Genomic DNA, 25,952 nt, shown 5'->3' on the forward strand with positions numbered 1-25,952 from the left:
CGGATCGAATTCAACCACAGGCCATCGCACAATGGAGGCTTTATGTGGAGGGGGGGGTTGGGTATGCAGGCCCCACCCTTCCCTCAGAGTGTCACAGTCATCCTGGAAGCACCACGTTTAGTTTACCTTCCCCACTACGTCACTGGTATTGATCCCTACTTCGTTTTCATGTCAAGGACCCCCAAATTGACACTCATTAGCCTGCGGAGTGCGGCGGACCCCCATTTGAAAGGATATTCCAGGGAAGATTTGTACGGCTCTATAGACTGACACCGCATAAGACAGGAACGCCCAAAAACGTCCTTACCCTGGGGGTGGTGACTCCGCCCTGAATACACGCTGTGGTGTCAAGTCTATAGCAGTGATTCTCAACCCGTTTAATTTCAAGGACCCCCCCCCCCAGTTTGACATGCATTAGTCTATACGGACCCCCCCCCATTTAATGGAATTTCTATCTCTGACTGAGGCCCCCAATTTTTATTGTAAAATCAATGTTAATTTAACTCGAAATGGTAAATGGTGCATTTATATAGCGCCTTTATCCAAGGCGCTTTACATAGATAGTATGTTACATTCACCCATTCATACACACATACAGATTCCAGCGGAAGCAAGGTACCAACCATAGACTGTAAAAGAATATGGACAAAGCGTTCGCCGGTCTGATATGGACGTAAAATGAAGCCGGTCAGTCCTTGTATTGTAAATCGCCATCTTTCTAGATCCGTTTTGGCCCAGCTGGCCATTGGCTGGCTCCGTTTGGGCCCAGCTGGCCATTGGCTGGCCCAGACAACGAGGCGGGACTTCCCCCCTTCTTCTTAGTTGGTTTTTATTTTGACTCGAACAGGGGGGGTGGCTCCCGATCATAGACTGTAACGGTAGCCACGCCCCTCAGAACATACGCGACTTTATGGTCATTTTTTTAAATAAATGAGACCATAATTTTCCAAAAAGAATATTATGACATGAGAAATGAGACTTTAAACTAGTGACTGGAAGCAGAAAGTATTCATGACCATGTTTATTAAGGTAATACAGTCTAGGTGAAGTTGGGCCCAAATACATGGACCTCTATGGAGCTATGGGTTTTTTGGGCCCAATGACAGCGCCACAACAGGCCATTATATGAACTTTCAGGATGTCCCGATTCCCTTAGTGGCTTCACAAAATATCTGTCTGACTGCCCGCCTGGTACCAACCAGCACATCGGGAGCAATTTGGGGTTCAGTGTCTTGCCCAAGGACAATTCGACATGTAGACAGGAGGAGGAGCCGGGATTCGAACCGCTGACCCACGGATCATTGGACGACCTGCTCGACCTCCTGAGCCACAGTCGCCCCAACTCTGAGAGTGTACATTCCGTTTGTACACTCTCAGAGTCACAGACCCACAAGGGTCGATTTGGTTACAACCTATCATTTAGCTGGGGACCCCCTGGAACTCCCTCAAGGACCCCACTTTGGGAAAGACTTGCTTACAGTATGTTCTGCTATTTCCGTGTCTGAAAGTGAAAGCGTTCTCTTCTGTTCAACCAATCACTCACACACCTGTGGTTTTAAAACTTTTGTGCCCGAGGCACACCATTGGGCAAGTCAAAATGTCACGGCACCACACCTGTATTCATATTTGTTAACAGTTTCCGTGCTTTGAATGGATTACTCCAGGTTAATGTCGCTGCCATATCGGACATACGCAAGTTTTGTTTTATGTGTTTAATCCGCCGTAATGTAAACAAAAAAAATAAAATTCTTCTTCGCCGCGGAGAAAGAGAGTAGGCGCATCTGTTGTGATAAAAAAAAACGGAAATCGTCACATGCTGTGGGCTGCTAGGGCTTCTGGGAAATTGAGGCCAATGTAAACGAATGGGGTGCAACGCCTCATTGAGACCAGTCTTGTGTGCGTCTTCCGGGTGCACCAAGATGGTGGATGCTTCACTCGGATCATAACAAACCAGGGGAGCTTTTTTTGCTGGATTTTCGCGGATTAAAAGCCCAAATAATTCAGCGTATGCTCTAAAGGTAATACAACAATCTCGGCAGTGAAGGGGGGTTGATTAAAAGTCCGATAAATCGTTTTCCGCAGTCAAACTGTTAAAGAATAGTCACTCTGTAAAGGTTTATTTTTAATGTACCAATTAATCAATTTACTAAATGCCAAATGAAATACTGATATATGTACTGATATAAGTAAAGTAAGTACTGTACTCTACATCTGTGTAATTGTCTCACAGCACAGCAGTGTGCCTCAGTCAGCAGCACACTGTTTGAGAACCACTGATTTGTATAACAAGTTTACCCTAAACTGAAACTCCACTACAGGAGTAGAGGGAAGGAATTATACTGTAGGTAGAGATGGGCATAACCTGATAATATATTATATGATGGGGTGCCATCGGTCCAGGCGTATGCCACGTATAGGCTCTGGGCCTGACAGCGAGTCGCGTGTTCGAGACCCGTTCATGACGACATTTTGCTGGACCTTTCCTGTAACTATCAATAAAGGCAAAAAGTTGTTAACTCAAATCTTTGCTTCTGAGGGGGTCCCTGGAACTACAAATTTTCAAATTGGGGTCGGCGGCCACATCATTCTGGGGGTCCTTGACATGAAATATTGAATACATAGAAACATAGGTATTTCAGAAAACTGTCTGGAATTGGAAGACATTTTTTTAAATGTTGACGTCAAGTCTAAATGGGTTAACATTTCGTCTCTGTTCGGGTGGAAACCTCATATGCCCCAGACTGTTTTTAGCTTGTGGATCTGATACTTTTCGCATGCTTTTGTGTGACGCTGTAGTACGATCATTAATTTACGAAAACACACAAAGTTAGAATATGGAGATGGTTTCTGCCCGACAGCAAGAATTAAAAAATGTATTTACTATTTATACTACTGTACGTTGGCTTTGATCTGTTCACGCTGCTGTTGCTTTGAGGTGCATCACATCACATACCTGTGGTGTGTGAGTGAGTGCATGTTAGGTATTCAACTCGCTCAGCCAGTTGTTTTAGTTGTAAGTCATCTTGTCACAATGCAAAACGTGTTAACAAGGAAACCACGCAAGGCACCAACCAGCACATCAGGAGCAATTAGGGGTTCAGAGTCTTGCTCAAGGACACTTCGACACCAACTCTGGGGGAGCCCACAGGGTTCGAACTGGCAACCCTGTGGTTACCATCCAGCCACTCTACCGTTGAGCCACCGCCGCCCCCTTAACTGACCTAGTAGTAAGTATCTGCACCAGCTGGAAATATCACTGAGCACTGTGTGCGTGCTGTCACATCCAGGTTGAAGTAGCCTGCAGCCATTTGCCAGGTGAAGACCTCCTAAAGGGTCGAAACGTTGCATTTTTGCCATTAAATTAAGTACGTCTCTTTGGAGCTCTAGAAACTAGTGTGTGCAGACGTTTCTTCCTCTTGTTTGATGTTTGCCTTGATGCCTTGACATCCTCCAGCACCTGACCTAAATACAGGCAATCTCCTCTGTGAGGAGAGAGAAACAGCCATAAGGACAAACCTCCCCACATCCAACCAAATGGACAAAAGCATAGAGAGAGAGACAAGACTGGCCAGCTGCCATGACAATTCCTTTTAATTTTTAGTTATAAAGTTAAAGTTATAAGTTATAATCTTTTGAAATATATTTTTACCCGAAGGCGGGGTTGGCGAAAGGGCCTTTCTGTGTGGAGTTTGTCACATGTTCTCCCCGTGTCCCCTACGGTAGGTACCCTCACATGTTCTCCCCGTGTCCCCTAGGGTAGGTACCCTCACAAAAACATGCAGTAATCCTGGTCTCTAAACTGCCTCCCCCTGGCCAGCCGGGACGCCTGATGGAGGGGAAAGGAACTGGTTGGAATAACGTGCTCCTTCCACGCGCTACGTCCAACCAGGGAAACTCCCCCCTGTCAGGTGTAAAGGAGCAACTTGGACACTCAGGCATGAAGGAAGCATGAGTTAAGTCCGTTGCTCTCCCTAGGTTGGCGGAGGGTGTGTAGAGCCCAGGATCACATCACAGGATGATTGACACAGGGGTGAAAAATGGGTTACAAAATCGTGGGACAAAAAATATAAATTAAAAAAAGATATATATATTTTTGAAATTCTTAGTAACAAAGAGAAAAAATATATATGTACTCGCGGTCAGCTGTAGTTGGCGAGTATCACCATTGTGTGTGTGTGTGTGGTAGCCTATACAAAACGAGATATCAGAGTGAAATATGGACATGAGGGTATTGATTTGAGCTGACTCTTTGTGGGCACTAACAGAGAGACTTTGCGTATGCTACGACAGTACATGCCTGCCTGTCACTTGTGGAGCAATTATTGTTTATTCTATATTTTAATGTATTGTACCTTTTTTTTAAAGTTTTTGATTAATGGGTTTTTAATTATTATATTAAATAACTCACCGATGAGTAACGAGGATCTAGCACAATAGTGTAGAGGAACCTGCTGCTGCCATGATAAACAATGCGGCCATCTTGCATGGAGGTGGGAGTGTAGGAAATGACGACATTTTTATACTGCTGTGATAGAGCGTCGCAGTCCCGCCCTCTACCACCAGGGCCCAGGAAATTATTCTACGTTCATTTTCCTAATAGACATTTCAAAAAGTATTTATTTAAAGACGTTTATACGCAGCGGACAAAGCCAACTCTTGTCGTGACAAATCATGACAACAAACACACATTTTTGGGCCGAACAAATAATTAGAAAGAAGAAAAAAAACGGCAGTTTACAACACTTTTTTTGTCGTTTTTCTTCTTTGTAATTATTTGTTTGGTCCAAAATATTGTGTGTGTTGTCATGAGTTGTCACGACTCGAGTTGGCTTTGTCCGCGGTGTAACGGTCTTTAAATAAATACCTTTTGAAAGGTCTATGGGAAAAATGCATTGGGAATACTTTCCTGGGCCTGGCGTTGTCATGAAAGGGGGCGGGAATCCCACCGTGGGACTGCGACGCTCTATTGACAGTATGACATGGGTTGCCATTTCTTGGTTGCCACGTTGGCAACTAAATGTGTGTGTGTGTGTGTGTGTGTGTGTGTGTGTGTGTGTGTGCGTGCGTGTGTGTACGTGCGTGGTGTGCGTGTGTGGCGTGTGTGCGTGCGTCTAGGAGTCGGTGTTCGAGCAGCTGGAGGCCAAGCAGAGCGTGTTCCAGGCGGTGGAGGCTCACGTAGGAGACGATGTCATCATGAGCAGCTCTACTTCCTGTCTGTTGCCTAGCGACGTGTTCTCTGGCGTGCAGAAGAGGAGTCGTTGCATCATCTCTCATCCGGTTATTATCATATTATTATTATCTCTCATCCGGTTGGTACCCTGATGTTGTTCCCATGAAGTCCATGTGCGTCTCAAACGTATATTAATTAGTTAGTCGCTGCGAGAGTGAGGTTCTAACCAACACCAACTCGGGATTCCTGGATCGCTGCCCTCCACAAATTCCTATCCAACATCAGGTTCTTGAGCTCTGCAGTGTTGTCAGCCAAGCTGTCGCGCCGCAGCACGTCTACATACTGTAGGTGGTACTACGCTTCTTTCCCCTCCTGGCTTTGCCCTGCATGGGTTGGCTCCCAATTTACTTGCCTCAAGTTCTGGGTGCCTGACGCAGTGCCCTTCCAGCCTCTAGTTCTGGGTGCCTGACGCAGTGCCCTGCCAGCCTCTAGTTCTGGGTGCCTGACGCAGTGCCCTGCCAGCCTCTAGTTCTGGGTGCCTGACGCAGTGCCCTGCCAGCCTCTAGTTCTGGGTGCCTGACGCAGTGCCCTGCCAGCCTCATCCTTCTGTCTCTGACTTTGTCCGTGACCCGTGGTAGGTCCCCATAGAGGTCCACAGTTCTGATGCGGTCCGTCCATGTGACACCTAGTGCCATTCTGATTGGTCCATCCATGTGCCATTCGTAGCATTGTGTAGACTCCATCCAGGGCTTTAGGGTTCATTCGGGGTATTAATTAAACCAACCTCAGTTTAGCTGGAGACGCCCTGGAAACCATTCAAGGACACCTCGGGGAACCCAGACCCCACTTTGAGAACCTTCTTAACTCAAATCTTTGCTTTTCGTGGTTAGGATTTAGAAAGCATTTTGTACAAATCGGCCTCATGTCTTAATGAATTCTGGGAATCGCAGTTCCAACTCACAACGGAGCTATACCTATAGTATAGAGCGTCGCAGTCCCGCCCCCTCGAGAGACCCGGAAAAGAAATCCCCGTTCCTCATAGATTTAAGATATTTAAAGACGTTTACGCCGCGGACAAAGCCAACTCTTGTCGTGAGAAATCATGACAACAAACAACATTTTTCGGGCTGAACAAATAATTAGAAAGAAGAAGAAAACGGCAGGTTACAACACTTTTGTTTTGTTTTTCTTCTTTGTAATTATTTGTTTGTTTGTTGTCATGATTTGTCACGACAAGAGTTGGCTTTGTACGACGCTTATAAGCTCTTTAAATAAATACGTTTTGAAAGGTCTATGAGGAAAAATGCATAGGGAACTATTTCCTGGGCCTGGTGTCGTCATGAAAGGGGGCGGGACTGCGACGCTCTATACCCTGTGTCACCAACAAGACTACTGAAATGCGTGTTACACTGTAAGACTTGTACAGATACGGACCTTTTTGTAAACACACCTATCTAAAGTATCTATACGTGTACATCATGTCTTCCTGGGCCCCCCCTCCCTCCCTCCCTCCCTCCCTCCCTCCCTCACATAGCTGTGAATGAAGAGGTTTAAAGTGTCACCACTTTCCATTTCCATGTCAATAAAATAATGACTGCTGAGAGAGTGCCTCTGCGTTTATTTAGCCATCCGTCACACTGTCGGCGTTCGGCTAATACCCACTCTGACACTCCAGGTATTTAGTGACTGAATAACAAGTGAGTGAAGAAGGCCTTGGTCATTGTTGACGCATCAACCGTCAAGACCATAAGAGAAGATTTGTCGAGGGGTTGTCACCGTGTCACAGAGTCCACCGTGGTGGTGCATCCGGCTTTGTCTTGTGTGTCTGTGTTTAATGGCCGCTCCAATGGAAGCCCATGCATATGGCTTGACCAAACATTTTGTGTGATGGGGGGGGGGGAGGAGGAGGGGGGGCAGAACACATCCATCAAAGCTGTGTTCAGACACAAGTCAGGTGTCAGACACAAGGCAAAGTGTCTTGAACGCAGCCCAGTAAGGGCATATGTCGACCCCGCCCGCGCACCTCCGCCCCACCCCCTCCTGGTGCTGCGGCCATCTTGGAAACTAAACACAATATAAACAGTGGGAGAGGCCCTTATTATCCTCGCTGGCACGCGAGTCATTAGCAAGCAACAGCAGTGACTTGACAACACAGCAAGGTGTCTGTGTGGAGAGGAATGACTTGGCATAATGACTACGCTGGGAAGACAGCGCGTCGCGGGTTCGAATCCCGATCCCCGACGGCCTTTGCCTCTCTCTCTCTCTCCCTCTCTCTCCTGTCCTAACTTCACTTCACTGTCAATAAAAGGCATAAAAAGCCCCCAAAAATAAAGGCGATGTTGTTTAGATGTTGCTTCATGGGTAACTAATTACCAGTGACATGGTTGGATGAAAGTACGTGGAGTAATTACAATAGTTATTCTCACTGTTTTCTTTTCTTATTGTTCTCTCTGCCAACAGGTGAACCCGCCCTACTATGTCAAACTGGTGGAGCTGGTGCCCCACCCGGAGACGGCCTCCTCCGTCATGGACACGGCCCACGCCCTGATGACCAAGGTAGGCCCACAGAGACACGTTTAGAGCCCAGGACCATTCTAACAAGATGTCCTCTGAATCCTGACGGTTCTCCGTTTCCTATGTCAGTCGTTCTCAAACATTTTCATGTCAAGGACCCCCAAAAATATGATGTAATTGGCCGCCGACCCCCCCCATCTGAAAATATGTTGTTACGTACTTCCAGCAAAGATTTGAGTTAAAAACGTTGGCTCTGAAAGAATATATATTCAAAGATTTGCACTACATTTTCACAATTTTTCAAAAATAGCAGATCTACAAGCTCATAGCGTGAGCTTGTAGATCTGATATTTTTCAACAGCTAAAGTATAACACAATGCTTAACCCATTCTGACCTGAGATCAGATTCATACGAGGTTTCCGCCGGACACACACTGGTCTGATGAACCCATTCTGACCTGAGATCAGATTCTAAAAATGTCAGTCGTTCTTCGATTTAAAAAAAAATAGCAGACCTACAAGCTCGTATCGCGCCACTCGGTGGCGCGATATGAGCTTGTAGATCTGCTATTTTTCAATAGCTAAAGCATAACATGATGCCAACACCAAAATGGGTGCCCGTTCAGAATGGGTTAAAACACCAAAAGGGGTTCCCGCCCAGAATGGGTTAACACATTTTATAGCTGAGGACCCATCTGTGTCACCTTATAGCTTTTAACCACTTTGACCATTATTTTAAACTTTTAACTGTTGGGAAAATAGCAGATCTACAAAGCTCGTAGCAGCGCTGTGAATGTGTAGATCTGCTATTTTTTTTTTTTTTTTTTTTAAGATATTTTTTTTGCGGCTTACACCTTTTATTGATTTTTGAAGGGACAGACAGTAGGCTGACAGGAAACGGGAGAGAGATGGGGGGATGACATGCAGTAAAGGCCGTGTCGGGTCCGGGAGTCGAACCCGCGGCACACTGCGACTGGATTACCAGTCCGGTGCCCAGACCGTTACGCTACGGCCTGGGCCTGCTATTTTTGAAACATCGTGAAAACGTGCAAATTTACCTCAAATGTTTGCTTCTGCATATAGGCAGCTCCCGGCAGGATCCGCCGGGAGAATCCAGACCAAGGTTATAATAGTTTTGGTTTTTTCATTATAGTTTAGTTTTAGTTAGTTTTGACATATTTTTTTCGAATTCAGTTAGTTTTAGTTAGTTTTTAGAGCGGGTTTGCTAGTTTTAGTTTAGTTTTTATTTTGTGAAAATGCTTAGTTTTAGTTTAGTTTTAGTTTAGTTTTAGTTTAGTTTTAGTTTTTGCTGCCTTACGGTGCTGAAAAGTGCCGTAAAAACGGCTCGGGAAATAAGGAAAAGTACCGAATTAATTTAAAAGGTTTATATTCTAGATGTCCGTAAGGCATATAAATATTGTTAAAAAAACGATAACGAATGCCATTTTGTCTATCATTTCAGTTCGTTTTAGTTAGTTTTGTGAACACACAATACAGTTTTAGTTTAGTTATCGTTTTTTAATTTATTTTAGTTTCAGTTTAGTTTCAGTTAACTAAAATGTTTTTTTAATTCTAGTTTTCGTTTTTTCGTTAGTTATAGTTAACTATAATAACCTTGATCCAGACGCAGCTTCGCGACATGAGACGAATTATGTGTGTGTGTGTGTGTGTGTGCGTCAATTTAACAAAGGTGCAGACGATCAGAAATCAGCAGAGAGTGATCGACGTTTGCGCTACTCTATGCCGAAGTGAAGTGGACTCGGACCCCAGACTTTTCTCTCCTCCCTGGAAATAAAAACGTCCGGGTTTCCGAGGCTATACCACTTTGAGAACCACTGCTTGCTTTATCAAATCAGTCCACTTTAGACGCAACGTCGGGCCACTATTCTGTACCGATAGAGGTGTCAGGGCCCCGGGGTGTTATTGAAGTTATGAACACAAAAGGTTAGGGAACGTTTCACCCGTTTCGAATCCGCTAGGAATGTTTGGAGAGTCTTGCAAATGTGTTGCATCAGGTGATTTCATGAATCGGTCCACCGAGGGGAGGCGGGCAGGAATGAGCTGCCTGGTGGACTATAGTGTTTGGTATCGGGAATGAAGACGTGCGTCCTTGTCTGCCCTCCCTCGTATATCATGGTACAGCACTTCTGTGAAGCGTGACGTTGTCTCAACTGCATATGTACTTATGCGGTGTATAAATGTACACTATAGTGTTGTGCTACGGTGCTAAATGACCCATTAGAGCTTGAAGCTGCATCACTTAACCACAAACGCATGTAACTGTACATGCACGCATGCTTAACTGCGAGGGCTTACACACATTCATACATACATTCATATGAATGCAGATCATTTGAGAAAAGCTAAACACGCAGAGGGCCACTGTTCGCAAGGAGGGGGGTTGCAGGACACACAAAGATTATATAAGTTAACTAAATGCTTTTTAGACCAGTCTTATTTATCAATCTTAAAACGAGAAATAACTTAACACTACATTGCGGCGCCTGCCGGACCATGCACAATACGAACGGCGCTCACAGGCGCGCCTCTCACGTACGGCCTAGTTCAGTATACCACGGACAGGGATCATGTTATAGTTCAGTATACCACAGACAGGGATCATGTTATAGTTCAGTATACCACAGACAGGGATCATGTTATAGTTCAGTATACCACAGACAGGGATCATGTTATAGTTCAGTATACCACAGACAGGGATCATGTTATAGTTCAGTATACCACAGACAGGGATCATGTTATAGTTCAGTATACCACAGACAGGGATCATGTTATAGTTCAGTATACCACAGACAGGGATCATGTTATAGTTCAGTATACCACAGACAGGGATCATGTTATAGTTCAGTATACCACAGACAGGGATCATGTTATAGTTCAGTATACCACAGACAGGGATCATGTTATAGTTCAGTATACCACAGACAGGGATCATGTTATAGTTCAGTATACCACAGACAGGGATCATGTTATAGTTCAGTATACCACAGACAGGGATCATGTTATAGTTCAGTATACCACGGACAGGGATCATGTTATAGTTCAGTATACCACAGACAGGGATCATGTTATAGTTCAGTATACCACGGACAGGGATCATGTTATAGTTCAGTATACCACAGACAGGGATCATGTTATAGTTCAGTATACCACAGACAGGGATCATGTTATAGTTCAGTATACCACAGACAGGGATCATGTTATAGTTCAGTATACCACAGACAGGGATCATGTTATAGTTCAGTATACCACAGACAGGGATCATGTTATTTTGGAACCAGACTAATGACTAAATATGTCCCAAACCGCCCCCCTAAGGTCTTCCACTGCTGGCCTGCTCGCTTTGCCTAAAAAAATGGCAACTAAAAAATACGGGGAGGCAGCTTTTTGCTTCTACGGGCCGTCGGCATGGAACAAGCTCCCACTGTACCTTCGTCAGGCAGCCTCTGTAGACATTTTTAAAGCTCAGCTCAAGACCCACTTCTACAATATTCCTTTTAATTGATCTTTTATTTTTTTGTTATTCATGTCCTCACTGTATTGCATTATTAATGTCGTTGCCTTGCTTTTCTTTTATTCTCCATTGCTCTGTAAGGTGAAATGAAAGGTGCTCATGAAAGGTGCTATACAAATAAAGGTTTATTATTATTATTAATGATAATTATCTATTGTAAATGATCAGTGACCACTGTCAATTATCAACAGCTGGAATGTTTTGGAAAAAATGGGCACAGCAGCCGATCCAAGTTATGGATCTGTGTTCACATGCCACTGAAAATGCTCACGGACATACAGAGCTGTTCTCAGCTTTATTGTAATTTGTATATAAGCAATTTTCACTATTTGTTAAATTGTCGTACAACAAAGTATAATATAGAGCTTAACCCATTCTGGGCGGTACACCCTTTTGATGTTTTAAGCATTGTTATACTTTAGCTATTGAAAAGTATCAGATCTACACCTACAGCTACGAGCTTGTGTATCTGCTATTTTTGAAAAATCGTTAAAATGGGCCTCAAAACTTTTTTTTTTAACTCAAATCTTTGCTTCTGGGGGGTCCCCGACTCCCTGGAACAACATATTTTCAGATAATACATATAATTTTGGGGTCCTTGACATGAAATATTGAGAACCACTGATATAGAAACATGGGGTTTTTCAGAAAATTGTCATGATTTAGAAGAAGACATTTATTTTATTTTAACGTCAGGCCTACAGTAAATGGGTTAAATGGTTAATCTATTGGCTTAACTTGTTGCTTAATCAGATGCTATACAGTATGATGTGTTTTCAGTGTCCTTCCTTGTGAATAAATGTCTCCGGGTACGTGATGAATAAAATGATCATGTATGTCTGTGTTCAGGTCGGCCAGGCACCCGTTCGTCTGAATAATAATAATAATAATAATACAATTATAAAATAATAATAATAAAATGACCGTGTGTGTGTGTGTGTGTGTCCAGGTCGGCCAGGCACCCGTTCGTCTGAAGAAGGAGATCGATGGATTTGCCCTCAACAGAGTTCAGTACGCCATCATAGCAGAGTCCTGGAGACTGGTTCAGGTGAGGTGAGGGGGGGTGTGCGTGTGCGTGCACTATATGTTTTAGTTTTTTGTTAAATCTTGTGTACGAGCACATCATTATAAGAGTGACATTATTGTCTCCACCAGGCCGAAGGCATGTGGGGAGAGTATGTTTTGCACTCAGTCCGTCCGTGTGTGTATCCGTGTGTCCGTCCGTCCGTCCGTGTGTCCGTGAGCAGCTAATCTCGGCCACCGTTAACCCGGTCGATGCCAAATTTTGCGCACACACTCCCTGGATGCCAACGATGAACCTCTGCCCCAAACTTTCCAGAACGGCCTGTTATAGCGCCACCAGGAGGCCGCTTTGTGCAAAACAAGTTTTTGCACAGTACACCTACAGATTTTGTCCAAACATCACACAAATTGGTACACAGTCTCTCTAGAGCCATTCAACGAAACCGGTCTTTCAGATTTCTCAGACTCCATCCTGATTGGTTAAGATTGGCTTCCAAAGTTCACAGGAGTGCTCAGTTTCAAACAAAATGCTGCAAATCATGAACACATCGCGTGATTTCCCTGAAATTGTGCACGCACATTCCCACTAGGCCGAGGACGAAATGCCACATGAACAATTTCAACTCAGCCTCAAGGTGGCGCTATAACTGGCCGAAAAGTGTTTTTACCTCTAACTGCACGGATCTGTGGATAACTTTGTATGCCAACTCCCTAGAGGCCAAGGAAAAACCTTTGCCTGGAATTTTTCACATCTGCTCTTTATAGCGCCACCAGGAGGCCGACATATGTAAAACACATTTTCTATTATTACTCCTTCAGATTTTATCCAAATTTCACGCAAATCGGTACACATGATCTCCATAGTCATGTGATCAAGGCAGGTTTGTTTGATTTCTCATATTCCATCCTGATTGGCCACGATTGGCTCCTACAGTTTTCAGGAGTAGCCCGCTTTGTACAAATCGCCACAACTCCTCAACACAGCGTCCGATTGCGATGAAACTGTGCACGCATATTCCCACTAGGCTGAGGAAGAAATCCTGGTGGAGACCTGTGCCCAGAAGGGCACTTTTTCTAGTTTTGTTCTAGTTTCCTCAAACATTGTAGCAGCTATAATCATACAAATACAATATATATAATAATCATACAATACATACAACAACAGAGGAAACTCATCAGAATCATCAAGACAGTTTGTCTGTTCATAGTGTTCAAGGGCCTTGAAGTGGGTGCTTTGCCAATTTATGTACTGTTCTTTATGAACTTTTAATCTTTTAAACCAATGACCTCTTCCTTCAGGAAAGGATTCCATATAAGCCTTCTGGCTTCTTCCTTTCCTTGCATTGTATTTTTGTTTCTTTGATATGTTATTGTCTATTTTTTGTACCACATGCTAAATAAATAAACCTAAACCTAAACCTAAACATAGGAGGCCTTGGCTATGTTTCACCAGTTTCAATTGAAACGGGCCTCCACCCTCAAGGGGGGCCTCCAAGCTCCAACTGAACGCCAGGCGTCAGTCAACCCCCGACACTCTTGGCCCTCTCTATCTCGCTCACTCACTGCCTTGCTCTCTCCCACAATGTTAAGTTACACCTATTTTATGTAAATAACCTGGGTAAAATGACAGGATGAAGAGAGGTGTTGTTGTTGCTAATTGTCGAGAGTAATGGCTGCGTGTTATATTGAACATTCAAACTATTTGTATCAATACGGCTGTATCAACAAAATAATTATGTCATACTGTAGGTATATGGGGGGCCTCATATTTGGTCTTGAAACGGGCCTCCAGATTCCTAAGGCCGCCCCTGTGCAGCGTGCACACCACCACATGCAGCCTCAGTATTGTCTTTGGCCAAGCCTGGTTAAAAACATCACACGGTTTTGCAATTGCTTGTGTTTTTTTTTTTATTAACGTAAAATTAATTAATAGTCGGGTGTTAACCTTTAATTTCCTCATATTTGAATTGTTCAGGTCACTGACTTTCAGTGCGGGCAATTCAAGGACATTGTTGGTGTGCACGGGTGCGTGCATTCGTTACTGTGCGTGTGTGCGTGCATGCCGGAGACGCTGCGTGCACGTACACTCGTACAGTGTACCCGTATGTATTAATATCGCGTGTCATGAACTGCCGTACTGATGGCTCTGTAATGCAGTGCTTCCCAAAGGGGTCCTTGAGGGAGTTCCAGGGGGTCCCCAGCTAAATGATAGTTTGGAACTAAGTGGACCCTTACAGGTGTGTAACTCTGAGAGTGTACAAATGGAACCAAATGGTTCCATTACAGTTAAATGAACATTGATTTTAAAATATAAATTGGGGGTCCCAGAGATAGAAATGGAGGTCCGTAGACTAATGCATGTCAAACTGGGGGGGGGTCCTTGAAATTAAACGGTTTGAGAATCACTGCTAGAGCCGTAAAAATCTTATCTTATTGGGGTTCCTGCAGGGCAGATATATTTTCAAATGGGGAGGGGTCTGCAGGCTAATTAGTGTCAATTTGGGGCTGAAAGAGTTTGGGAGCCACTGCTGTAATGGATGCAGGAGGAGGAAATGTCCCGTCAACCTGTCTCCACCGTTACCTCCGCACGGCGGGTCAACCTGTCTCCACCGTTACCTCCGCACGGCGGGTCAACCTGTCTCCACTGTGACCTCCGCACGGCGGGTCAACCTGTCTCCACCGTTACCTCCGCACGGCGGGTCAACCTGTCTCCACCGTTACCTCCGCACGGCGGGTCAACCTGTCTCCACTGTGACCTCCGCACGGCGGGTCAACCTGTCTCCACTGTGACCTCCGCACGGCGGGTCAACCTGTCTCCACTGTTACCTCCGCACGGCGGGTCAACCTGTCTCCACTGTTACCTCCGCACGGCGGGTCAACCTGTCTCCACTGTTACCTCCGCACGGCGGGTCAACCTGTCTCCACCGTTACCTCCGCACGGCGGGTCAACCTGTCTCCACTGTTACCTCCGCACGGCGGGTCAACCTGTCTCCACCGTTACCTCCGCACTGCGGGTCAACCTGTCTCCACTGTGACCTCCGCACGGCGCGCGGTCCGCCTCCAAACTGCAGCACGATGACAGTGTACATGCTTCGAGATCCATTACATAATCACATGATGATGACGACTATTAGGGGCCGGAAACGTAACTAAATTTAACCCATTTAGACCCGAGGACGATTCTACAAATGAAAAACGCGATGTTTCTATATCAGTCGTTCTCCGACATTTTCATGTCGAGGACCCCCAAAATCATCTGTAATTGGCCGCCGATCCCCAGCTGAGAACATGTAGTTCCAGTGACCCCCCTCCCAGAAGCAAAGATTTGACTTGAAAAAGTTCGCTCTGAAAGAATATACGTATATTCAAAGATTTGCACCACATTTTCATGATATTTCAAAAATAGCAGACCTACAAGCTCGTATGAGCTTGTAGATCTGCTATATCTAAAGTCTAACAGACTGCTTAAAACACCAAAAGGAGTTCCCGTACAGACTGGGTTAAACGTAAGCCCCATAGAAGTCGTGTGTGGAAGTAGCTCGTTGTCCCCCGTTTGATCCTTAGGCTGTTGAAGAGATTATTTTGTTATCAAGTCTCAAATGAATAATTGGCTCACAGTCACAGTAGTAGGAGAGTGAAGTATCGAGCCAATGAAATGTCATCGTTCGCCCGGGGACAGGAACCGAGAGAGAGGCTTTAATGGACCCAATTTAGGGCTTATATCAATCAGTACACTCTCGCTCTCACACTAACCTTCGACCCAACGAACAGAAAAGCCCACTGGCTCTAGTGCTCCTGGGTTTCTTTAACAGAATCTGAAGACAGTCATTATAGGCTATACTTGCGGGTCTCAGTGAACTGTACATATGAAACAGAAGAGCGAGTGAAGAGAAAAACAAACTGTAGTCCAAGAGCAAAAAGCACCAGAGTCATTCTCTCTCTCTCTCTCTCGGGACAAGGCAGCGGTAATGGAGGCTCTGTAGGCCTTCTGTCGATACAGTGTCTCCTCTCTTCATGTCCTTTGTGACAGAGAGAGACGCGTAATAAAAACGTCTCCTTTCAGCTCGGTTCGAGGACATTGTGTCCCTCAGAGCGGCCGATACTGTTGTACTGTACACCTGAGATATAGTGTGTCCCCCGAACCCTTTCTCACAGAACCGAGACAGACGCGCACGCACACACACACACACACACACACACACACACACACAAGACATCAACCTACAGTACAGTACATGTAACATGACTGACTGGTCCTTTTTTTTGCCCCAACCTAGTTACACACTTAACCCATTCTGACCGGGCACCCATTTTGGTGTCAGCATCATGTTATGCTTTAGCTATTGAAAAATAGCAGATCTACAAGCTCATATCGCGCCACCGAGTGGCGCGATACGAGCTTGTAGGTCTGCTATTTTTGAAAAAAATCGAAGAACGACTGACATTTTTAGAATCTGATCTCAGGTCAGAATGGGTTCGTCAGACCAGTGCGTGTCCAGTGGAAAAACTCGTATGAATCTGATCTCAGGTCAGAATGGGTTAAGAGTCACACACATGCTTACACATGCAAGACACCTGCATTGAGACACACACACACACACACACACACACATACACTGACGGACTGTCCATACACACGCATGCACACACACGTGTATGCGCCACACAAGCACGGAAGCCCTATACTACTGTATTCCCATCAGAGATGCCCACAAAGAGGGCTGTGTTACAGTGTTGGGGACTGCAGGGACACTTTAAATGGCCACCAAAAGCCTCCCAATCAGTCGGACAGAAGGCTGTTTTCATTGCACTGATTGTTGTTTGCAGAGAACTTAAACTCCCCCAATCATCACAGGAGATGTCACTCATTAAGGCACGGCCCTATCAGCTCCGCGCACCCCCCCCCCCTCCCCATTCATCTCTCCAACATCATTGGTTACTAATAAAGGTGATTGTCAGGCCTGGGCCGTGGCTCAGCGGTCCAGGCACCTTGGCTGGTAGTCCAGTCTGGCAGTGTGCCGCGGGTTCGACTCCCCTGCATGTCACTCCCCCATATATCTCCCCATGTCCTGTCAGCCTACTGTCTGTCCCTCCATAAAAAATATAAAATAAAGGCGAAAACCATTAAAAAAAAGGTCTAATATGAATCGGTGCACTGTTCTGGGTAGGGTCACAGTTATTACACAATCACCTAATTGCAAATATTTCTTTGTACATTATAGTTATTTGTCATATCTGCTTTGCTTCTGGGATTCAATATTTTGAGATGGGGGGGGGGGGGGGGGGGGGTGGTCGGGCGGTCAAATACATATAATTTTTGGGGGTCCTTGACATGAAATGGTTTGAGCACCACTGACATAGAAAAATAGGTTTTTCAGAAAACTGTCATGATTTAGAAGACATTTTGTAGAATGGAACTCGGGTGAAAATGGTTAAACTATACCCTACACTCACCTGAATGACATTCATATTCATAAAATGGGTTAAACTCTCCTACTACACTCACCTGAATGACATTAATATTCATAAAACGGGTTAAACTACCCTACTACACTCACCTGAATGACAATATTCATAAAACGGGTTAAACTCTCCTACACTCACCTGAATGACATTCATATTCATAAAATGGGTTAAACTCTCCTACTACACTCACCTGAATGACATTCGTATTCATAAAACGGGTTAAACTCTCCTCCTACACTCACCTGAATGACATTAATATTCATAAAACGGGTTAAACTACCCTACTACACTCACCTGAATGACATTAATATTCATAAAACGGGTTAAACTACCCTACTACACTCACCTGAATGACATTCATATTCATAAAACGGGTTAACCCATTTTGACCTGAGATCAGATTCTATAAATGTCTTCTACATCCTGAGCGTTTTCTGAAAAAGCCGTGTTTCTATGTCAGTGGTTCTTCGATTTTTCAAAAACAGCAGACCTACAAGCTCGTAGCGCGCCACTCGGTGGCGCGCTATGAGCTTGTAGATCTGCTATTTTTTCAATAGCTAAAGCATAACGTGATGCCAACACAGAAAAGGGGTTCCCGCCTAACATGACATTAATTCTGCACCACTGAGGGGGTTTCTCCTCAACCCTCCTTGGGAGTGTTATATACAGAATACCGTTGCCACGACAGCAGGGCGGCGGCTCCGTCTAAAATAAATCAATTCTAGGGGAAAACGTCCCTTCAAAGCAGCAGCAGCAGCAGTATGGATGGATGGATGGACAGAGAGGTGAATAAAAACATGCACGTGAGAACAAGAAAGATCATCAGCCCCGCTCCCTCCCCTCCCTCCCCCACCACGCATTGACCAGCAAATCGCAGCTTGCTGTGATTTACTGGAACTGTTGGTAGAGTAGGAATGCATCTCTGTACGTATACCGTAACTGCTCCTTGTATGCAGTGTTGTTTCGGTCGACTAAAACTAAGACGAAAAATGTTCGTCGACTACCTATTTTCACTGACAAAAACGAATGGAAACTAAATGAAAACTGAGCTACGGTGACTAAAACTCAGACTAAATATACTGACTATTTCGTCGACGAATAAAAACTATAGACTAAAATGTTAGGAAGGGACTAGTGGACAAGAGATCCACTATAAGTCATTTTACACTTGGTTGCATGCTGAAAATAGCTGATCTACAAGCTCGCAACGCGTTGTGAGCTTGTAGATCAGCTATTTTCAGCAAGTATTAAAAACACTCATTAAGACGCCATCAAGACCCGCCAAAATACATTTTAGTCGACTAAATCAACTGTAGATTTAGTCGACTAAAATCTTATGACATTTAGTCGACTAAAACTAGACTAACACCAAGACATTCCAGGTGACTAAAATGTGACTAAAACTAAATGAAGTTTCAGTCCAAAGACTAAATGACTAAACTAAAATAGAAATGTGCTGCCAAAAACAACACTGCTTTTATGGATGGACGGCCCTGCCGCCCTTGGAGGTTTTTTGTGTGTATTCGTCACTGGTTCAGTTCACTGAGGAGCCAAGTGGGTTCCTTCATTCAAGTGCTTTATGTGAGCTAAAGACAGCAGAGCAGAGGCCAGATGTATTTCTGGGTCTAATGCCGATAAACCACTTCCAATGTTGACCTTGTAAACCTTTTTTCTTTTACATTTTGAAAACTTTAATCACATAGCCTACCGATCATTTAACCCATTCTAAAAATGTCTTCTACATCCTGACAGTTTTCTGAAAAAGCTATGTTTCCATGTCAGTCGTTCTTCTATTTTTCAAAAATAGCAGACCAGGCGCGCTATGAGCTTGTAGATCTGCTATGTTTCAATAGCTAAAGCATAACATAATGCTAACACCAAAAGGGGTTCCTGCCCAAAATGGGTTAAAACAAACAACAAATCTGCCAAACAGTGTTGATTTCGTCGACTATACCTTTTTTCACTGACAAAAACCGAATGGAAACGAAATGAAAACTAATCCATGATGACTAAAGACTAAATATAGACAATTTCGTCAACAAGTACAATGTTAGGAAGCGACTATAGTGGACAAGAGATCCAGCTATGAGTCATTTTACACTTGGTTGCATGCTGAAAATAGCAGATCTACAAGCTCACAACACGTCGCGCTGCGACGCGATGATACAAAAAAATCACTGCGCTCCATCTTTAAGTAATGCATTATTTTTCCACCACTGGTGGTCACCGCCAACAGTCAGGTTTCAGTGGCCGTCTCTTGTAACCCAGAAGGTCAGTGTTCGGGAAAGGAAGGCAGAGCGTGCGGCCCTGTTCCCTCCGTCCTCTCGTCTGTACCCAGAGCGGGATGGGAGACGTAGCATAGCATAGCGTAGCGTAGCGTAGCATAGCATAGCATAGCCTAGCGTCCATATGTCCAGGCAGCAGCGTGTCATGTGTTTCTTCACACGGCTGTGTGGCATACCTCCCGGAACATTCCAGAATATCGTCGCCGTCAGGCAGGAACCTTGTATGTCCAAAACCAAAACCCGTGACTTTTCATGGGGAAAAAAATTAACCTAGTGGACTTCTTTAAACCTGTCCCTGTTTTGGGAAAGTCATTTAAAATTGGTCCTGGGCTGTAGGCTTAAACGGTCCAGGCACCTCCAGCATGACAGTGTGTCGCGGGTTCGAGTCCCAATCCCGAAAAACTTTGCTGTCCCGCCCCCCCCCCCCCCCCCCCCTCCCCCCCCCCGCCCCTCTCTCCCTCCCCGTTTCCTGTCAAGCTACTGTACATCAGTATCCATGAAGGCAAAAAAGCTGCAAAAGTTGCAAAAATAAATGATACATTTTTAAACAGCGGAAAATAGCAGATCTACAAGCTTGCAAATCGTCCAATTTTTTGCAATTCTCGTGTGACGTATACAACGAAGCAAGGCATTCATTATCTAGAAGAAAAACTAAAAGGTGATGCTAAGTAAAGGAGATACAAGAGTTCTGTCCCAACGGCCGCCATTGTATATTTGGACTGCCCTCGGGACACACGTGAAGCCCAATGAACCCACGGAGGCACTCTTTGGGCCCTAACTGAGGAAAACACCACATTACTGTTACTCCGTAGGACACACGTTGACCCCGAGTGCAGCTGCAAGCCAGTCGCTCCGTCCGACAGCAGCCCGTTGAAAACCTTGTTGTTTTCCTTCTCTTGCAGCATATAGCTCGGTCCTCGACAGTGGCGTGCACAGATAGACACTAGGGGGTGCTAGAGCAGCCCCTGCCTTTTTGGCAATGTGCTCTTAAAAAAAAAGTTCATTTTTTTCTTAATTTGTAGTGTGTGGACCATGGTGACATTGATCAATTCTTGATAAAAACGCTTCTACTATATTATTTAGGCCCCCCAAAAAAATAGCAGACCTACAAGCTCATAGCGCGCCACTCGGTGGCTCGCTATGAACCCAAATGGGTTAAGGCAACCAGCCGGTTCCACTCGCTGCACAAGTTGCCCTTTTTGCACTTGCACTTGAGCAGCTGCCCCTCTAAATGTCTGTGTCCTCGACCACACTGAGCTAAACCAAGTTGCGTTTCCATGCTCCGTTTTGCCTCTGCTATTCACATTCTCACGTATACGACGTGCGTAAATGAACGCACAAATGAACGTAATTTCTCAAAAAGGGTTTTATTTACACTGTCACAACCCTGTGAAAACCACAAACTAAACAGAAGGAAACGTTTGGGAAAAGAGGAAAGCAAGTTCATAGTTTTTTTTTAACAGCTGTAAAACTATTGAAACAAACCAGTGATCTTGCATGAACTGTGTGAAAGCTCTGCTGTCACATGCAGGACGTACACAGCTCATAAACGGGTGTGATGCAGTCTGTCGTCTTCTCGAGCCACCATTCATCTTGCTGTATAGCAGCTTGATGTGTCACGTTAAATGGCTGGTTTGTTGTTATGGCCGTGGCTCTGCACGAGACTAGCCTAGACTATAGACTATATAAGAGTCTGTGTGTCCGCTGGACAGTGTCAGTGACACATCTCTTGTGGCACACTGCCATTAACCCATTCTGACCCGAGATCAGATTCATACGAGGTTTCCACTAGGACACACACTGGTCTGATTAACCCATTCTGACCTGAGATCAGATTGTAAAAATGTCAGTCGTTCTTCGATTTTTCAAAAATAGCAGACCTACAAGCTCGTAGCGCGCCACTCGGTGGCGCGCTATGAGCTTGTAGATCTGTGATTTTTCAATAGCTAAAGCACGACATGATGCTGACACCAAGGACACAGAATTACCTCCACCATGTTTCTTCACATACATATATGTATTTAATAATACTTTAGGAATATTTCACTTTAATTTGACAATGGAAGTCAATCGGGCTCTGACCCATACGTGGAGTGATACTGTACACTGTACAGCATACTGTAGATATGTCAAAGGCGACCGACGTCACAGAATGGTCACACGCAAAGTCTGAGATATCCGCGTAGGATCTATAAATCGACTATTTTTGCGACTTGTGTGACATACAGTATAGAATGACAAAGTAGAGCATTAATTATGAAAAGAATATATAGAATACGGAGAGAAGAGGTTTCTGCCCAACTGTACAGTACAGTATATGCAATGTGTCCTTCTGGATGGAGGGCTTGTCCTGAGAACGACCTCGAGAGCAGATATACAACAATTGAGATACAGGAAGGTTTGCTTCCTCTCACCTCATTTGCTGTGAACGCTCAGCTTCAATCAGGTCTTTGTAAACTAGAAATACGGCATTGTTTTTACAGTTATGCCTCCGCCAACTCGTAAACATGCTGTGAAGATGCCCCCGGGACACACGCAGCAGTCCACTGCCTAAACATACAAAATTACAATCAGCACAATTCTCTACTATGCAGTACTCTTTCCCAAATTGTCTTTGATTTTGGAAGACATTTTATACACATAATATCTGAAAAAAGGTCATTACACTTTTTACATATTATTGCTTTTAGCTACTTTCAGTTCATTTTCCTGTCTGCTGTGTGAAGGGTTCATTGTTGACTGAATATTACACCAGAGGGTGTAATTAATGCCACTTCAGTGATGCTTGCGGAACTCGACTACGTCTCGTTCCTGACCGCATCACTGTCGTGGCAATAATCACGTTAAAAAACCACACCCTCGAGTGTAATATTGCAATTATACAACAGTCACCCAGTTAAAACTAAGAAAATCGCTGAAAAAACATATTCTTTTAATGACAGATGTAGTCACTACGACCACAGCAAGAAACTAGCTAGCCTTGCCACCGAGTTTGCTGCTATTTTCAAAAGATTTTCATACATTTGAAAACTTGTGAAATGAGACATTCTGCACAATGATTACTTTTACTTTCGTACTTTTTTGATGCCAATACTTATTCAAGTATACATTTTGAATTTCTGACTTTTATTTAAGGAGTATTTCTATATTGTACAGTACTGATACACCACAGATATTTCCTAAAATAAAAATTGCAAACGATTCAGGTGAAACAGCCTTGCTGCTTTAACCCATTTTGGACTGATATCGATTAAAAAAAAAGGCTTCTAAATCCTAATAGGTCTGAAAGTTTTCAGACCTACAAGCTCTGACCTACAAGCTATGAGCTTGTAGATCTGCTATTTTTCAATAGCTAAAGTATAACATAATGCTTAAGACACCAAAAAGGGGTTCCCAGTTACTGTCTTACAAAAGACAGACAGGGTCCACCAAACACTCAGTCACGTATAAAGCCACTTACATAACACAGACGCTATACCCCCCTCCAACAAAACAACACACACACACACACACACACACACACACACACACACACACACACACACACACACACACACACACACACACACACACACACACACACACACACACACACACACACACACACACACACACACACACACACACACACACACACACACACACCCTGTCCTTTGAGTCAGGGCCAGCGTTGGAAAGCAGAGCGGCTGAGAAATCAGCCAGTTGCCCCCCTTGCGATTACAGAAAAAGAGAAGCCCCCCCCCCCCCCCCCCCTCCTGGGTTGGGGGGGGGGGTACCGTCCGTACCGAAATGCTCAGATAACGGGGCCGTTGTAGGACGCCATGCGCTAACAAAGACGACCCTGTGTCCCGTCCCCTCCCCTCCCCTCCCCACCGTTCTCTCGTTCGCCCTGCTCTAAACGTATCTGTGTCCGAGCTTTGATTTCCCTTCCCTCGCGGTATACGGCCAACAGGTATCTGTGTAGCTTCCCCCAGAAATCTGAGCGTCGTCCGGCCCAGGTTGGCCCAGGCCTCGCTGGCAGCACCACACGTCTCTCTCCCTCCCTCTCTCTCTCTCTATATATATATATATATATGTATTTATATGTGCCTCGACATGTGTCTCTACTCCTGTGTTTAGGATGAGCAGTAGGAGCTGACCGGTGAAGTTGTGAATCACCTGCCCATGCAGTCGTCATCAGTCACGTGATGTGACGACTGGGTTTAAAAAGGGAGTTGTCACACATACTGCCGATTATCACCTGATGAAGGCCGTTCACGGCCCCAAACGTTTATGGTGTTTTGAATAAAAAGCAAACGCCTTGGAGCAAACATGTGTGCGGACTCTCCTCTCTTCTCTTCACTGACCAGTAAACCCACAGGCCTTACAACAGTCTCTCTCTCTCTCTCTCTCTCGCTCTCTCTCTCTCGATTATCTCAAATAATTGCGATTGGACGATTATGTACGGTAATAATTGTGACAGGCCTATACTCTCTCTCTCTCTCGCCCATCTTGCACTTTTCAATCATAGATAGAGAGGAAACAAAGGGAATTCACTGCAATTTACAATTTAGGCATTTAGCAGATGCTCTTAATCCAGAGCGACTTACATTAAGCAAGAACAAAAAGCATGGGAATACATCACATTAAAAGCATTTATCATGAAACATGCGTAAGCTAAGAAAGTAACAGTGGAATATCTATATAATGAAACTATACATACACATACACTATACATATAAACTATACATATATACTACTATGCTATAATTATGTACTATGGCGTGCTATGACTATATACAATGCAATTATAGTGCTGTCTACATAACATGCTATAAGTCTGTGTCAAATGCTATCTAAGTCTACAGAAGTGCTATCTAAGGGGGTGGGGTAAGTGCTATGGGCCATGATGGAGTCTGAAAAGGTGGGTTTTCAGACTGCAAATGAATACTTCAGTAGGACGACACACCGCTTGGCAGCCATTTAATCTGTTCCTGTTGAGTCATAGACTCATTATAGGAATTTATTCCAAGCATCATCCCTTCTGTGCCCCTGCCAACACACGCACGCACGCACACCTTAAACACTTTCAACCTGCCATGCCTATTTGGCCATGCCACCTGCAGCCATGTTTATGATGTCCCCCCTCCCCCCCCCATGTCCCCCCCCTCCCATGCAGGACGGGGTCATCTCGGTGGAGGACATCGACCTGGTGATGTCAGAGGGACTGGGCATGCGCTACGCCTTCATCGGTCCCATGGAAACCATTCACCTCAACGCTCCCGAAGGTATTTGCTTTTTTATCTCTTGAGCGTTTAAACTATATTATTGGCATGACATCAAAGATCAAACGTTGTGCACAAGGATGCTTAAATGAACACACCAAAGTCCTTGTATATAGCGGTGCCGGTCCACAGGAGAATAAACTGGAGAGGGAATCTTGGGAAAAAACAAGAAAGTGGCCGCATAGTAAGACATGTCTTAAGGGCCTTTCAAACGTGAAGCGATATGACGCGCCTATAGTTCATTTTCAATGAGACCTGCGATTTTGCACAGAGCACTGTCTGTTTGAAAGGTCTAAATAAAATATTGGCACTTTGGGCTATCAGCCACTTTCTTTGTTTTTTCAAGATTCCCTCTAGTCTCCATGACATCAAAGATCAACAGGGAATCTGTGCCATTAGTAACCCCCCCCATCTTATTTTACGTTCTTGGCCCGAACCTGATGACAAATTAAATTCTGTCCATTCGGTCCATCTTTACATTCGCAGAGCTAAATTAACCCCTTTTGGTGTTTCAAGCATTCTGTTATACTTTAGCTATTGAAAAATAGCAGATCTTGTAGGTCTGCTATTTTTGAAAAATCGTGAAAATGTGGCGCAAATCTTTGAATATATATTTTTTTGGAGCGAACGTTTTTAACCCATTCTGAACGGGCACCCATTTTGGTGTCGGCATCATGTTATGCTATGAAAAATAGCAG

General features: G+C 44.5%; 1 protein-coding gene across 1 annotated transcript in view; it reads left to right on the forward strand.

Annotated features, from left to right (window-relative positions):
* Positions 1 to 25,952, forward strand: part of cryl1 (crystallin, lambda 1) — a 48,102-nt gene that overhangs the window by 10,353 nt on the left and 11,797 nt on the right. The window contains exons 4-7 of the mRNA XM_083777076.1: positions 5,116 to 5,277; positions 7,631 to 7,726; positions 12,166 to 12,264; positions 25,149 to 25,257. Of these exons, the coding sequence (XP_083633202.1) occupies positions 5,116 to 5,277; positions 7,631 to 7,726; positions 12,166 to 12,264; positions 25,149 to 25,257 (466 nt within the window). The remainder of the gene's footprint in view (positions 1 to 5,115; positions 5,278 to 7,630; positions 7,727 to 12,165; positions 12,265 to 25,148; positions 25,258 to 25,952) is intronic.

The sequence above is a fragment of the Protomyctophum parallelum genome, assembly GCF_964188405.1.
Source record: "Protomyctophum parallelum genome assembly, chromosome: 11".
In the NCBI taxonomy this organism is placed as follows: domain Eukaryota; kingdom Metazoa; phylum Chordata; class Actinopteri; order Myctophiformes; family Myctophidae; genus Protomyctophum; species Protomyctophum parallelum.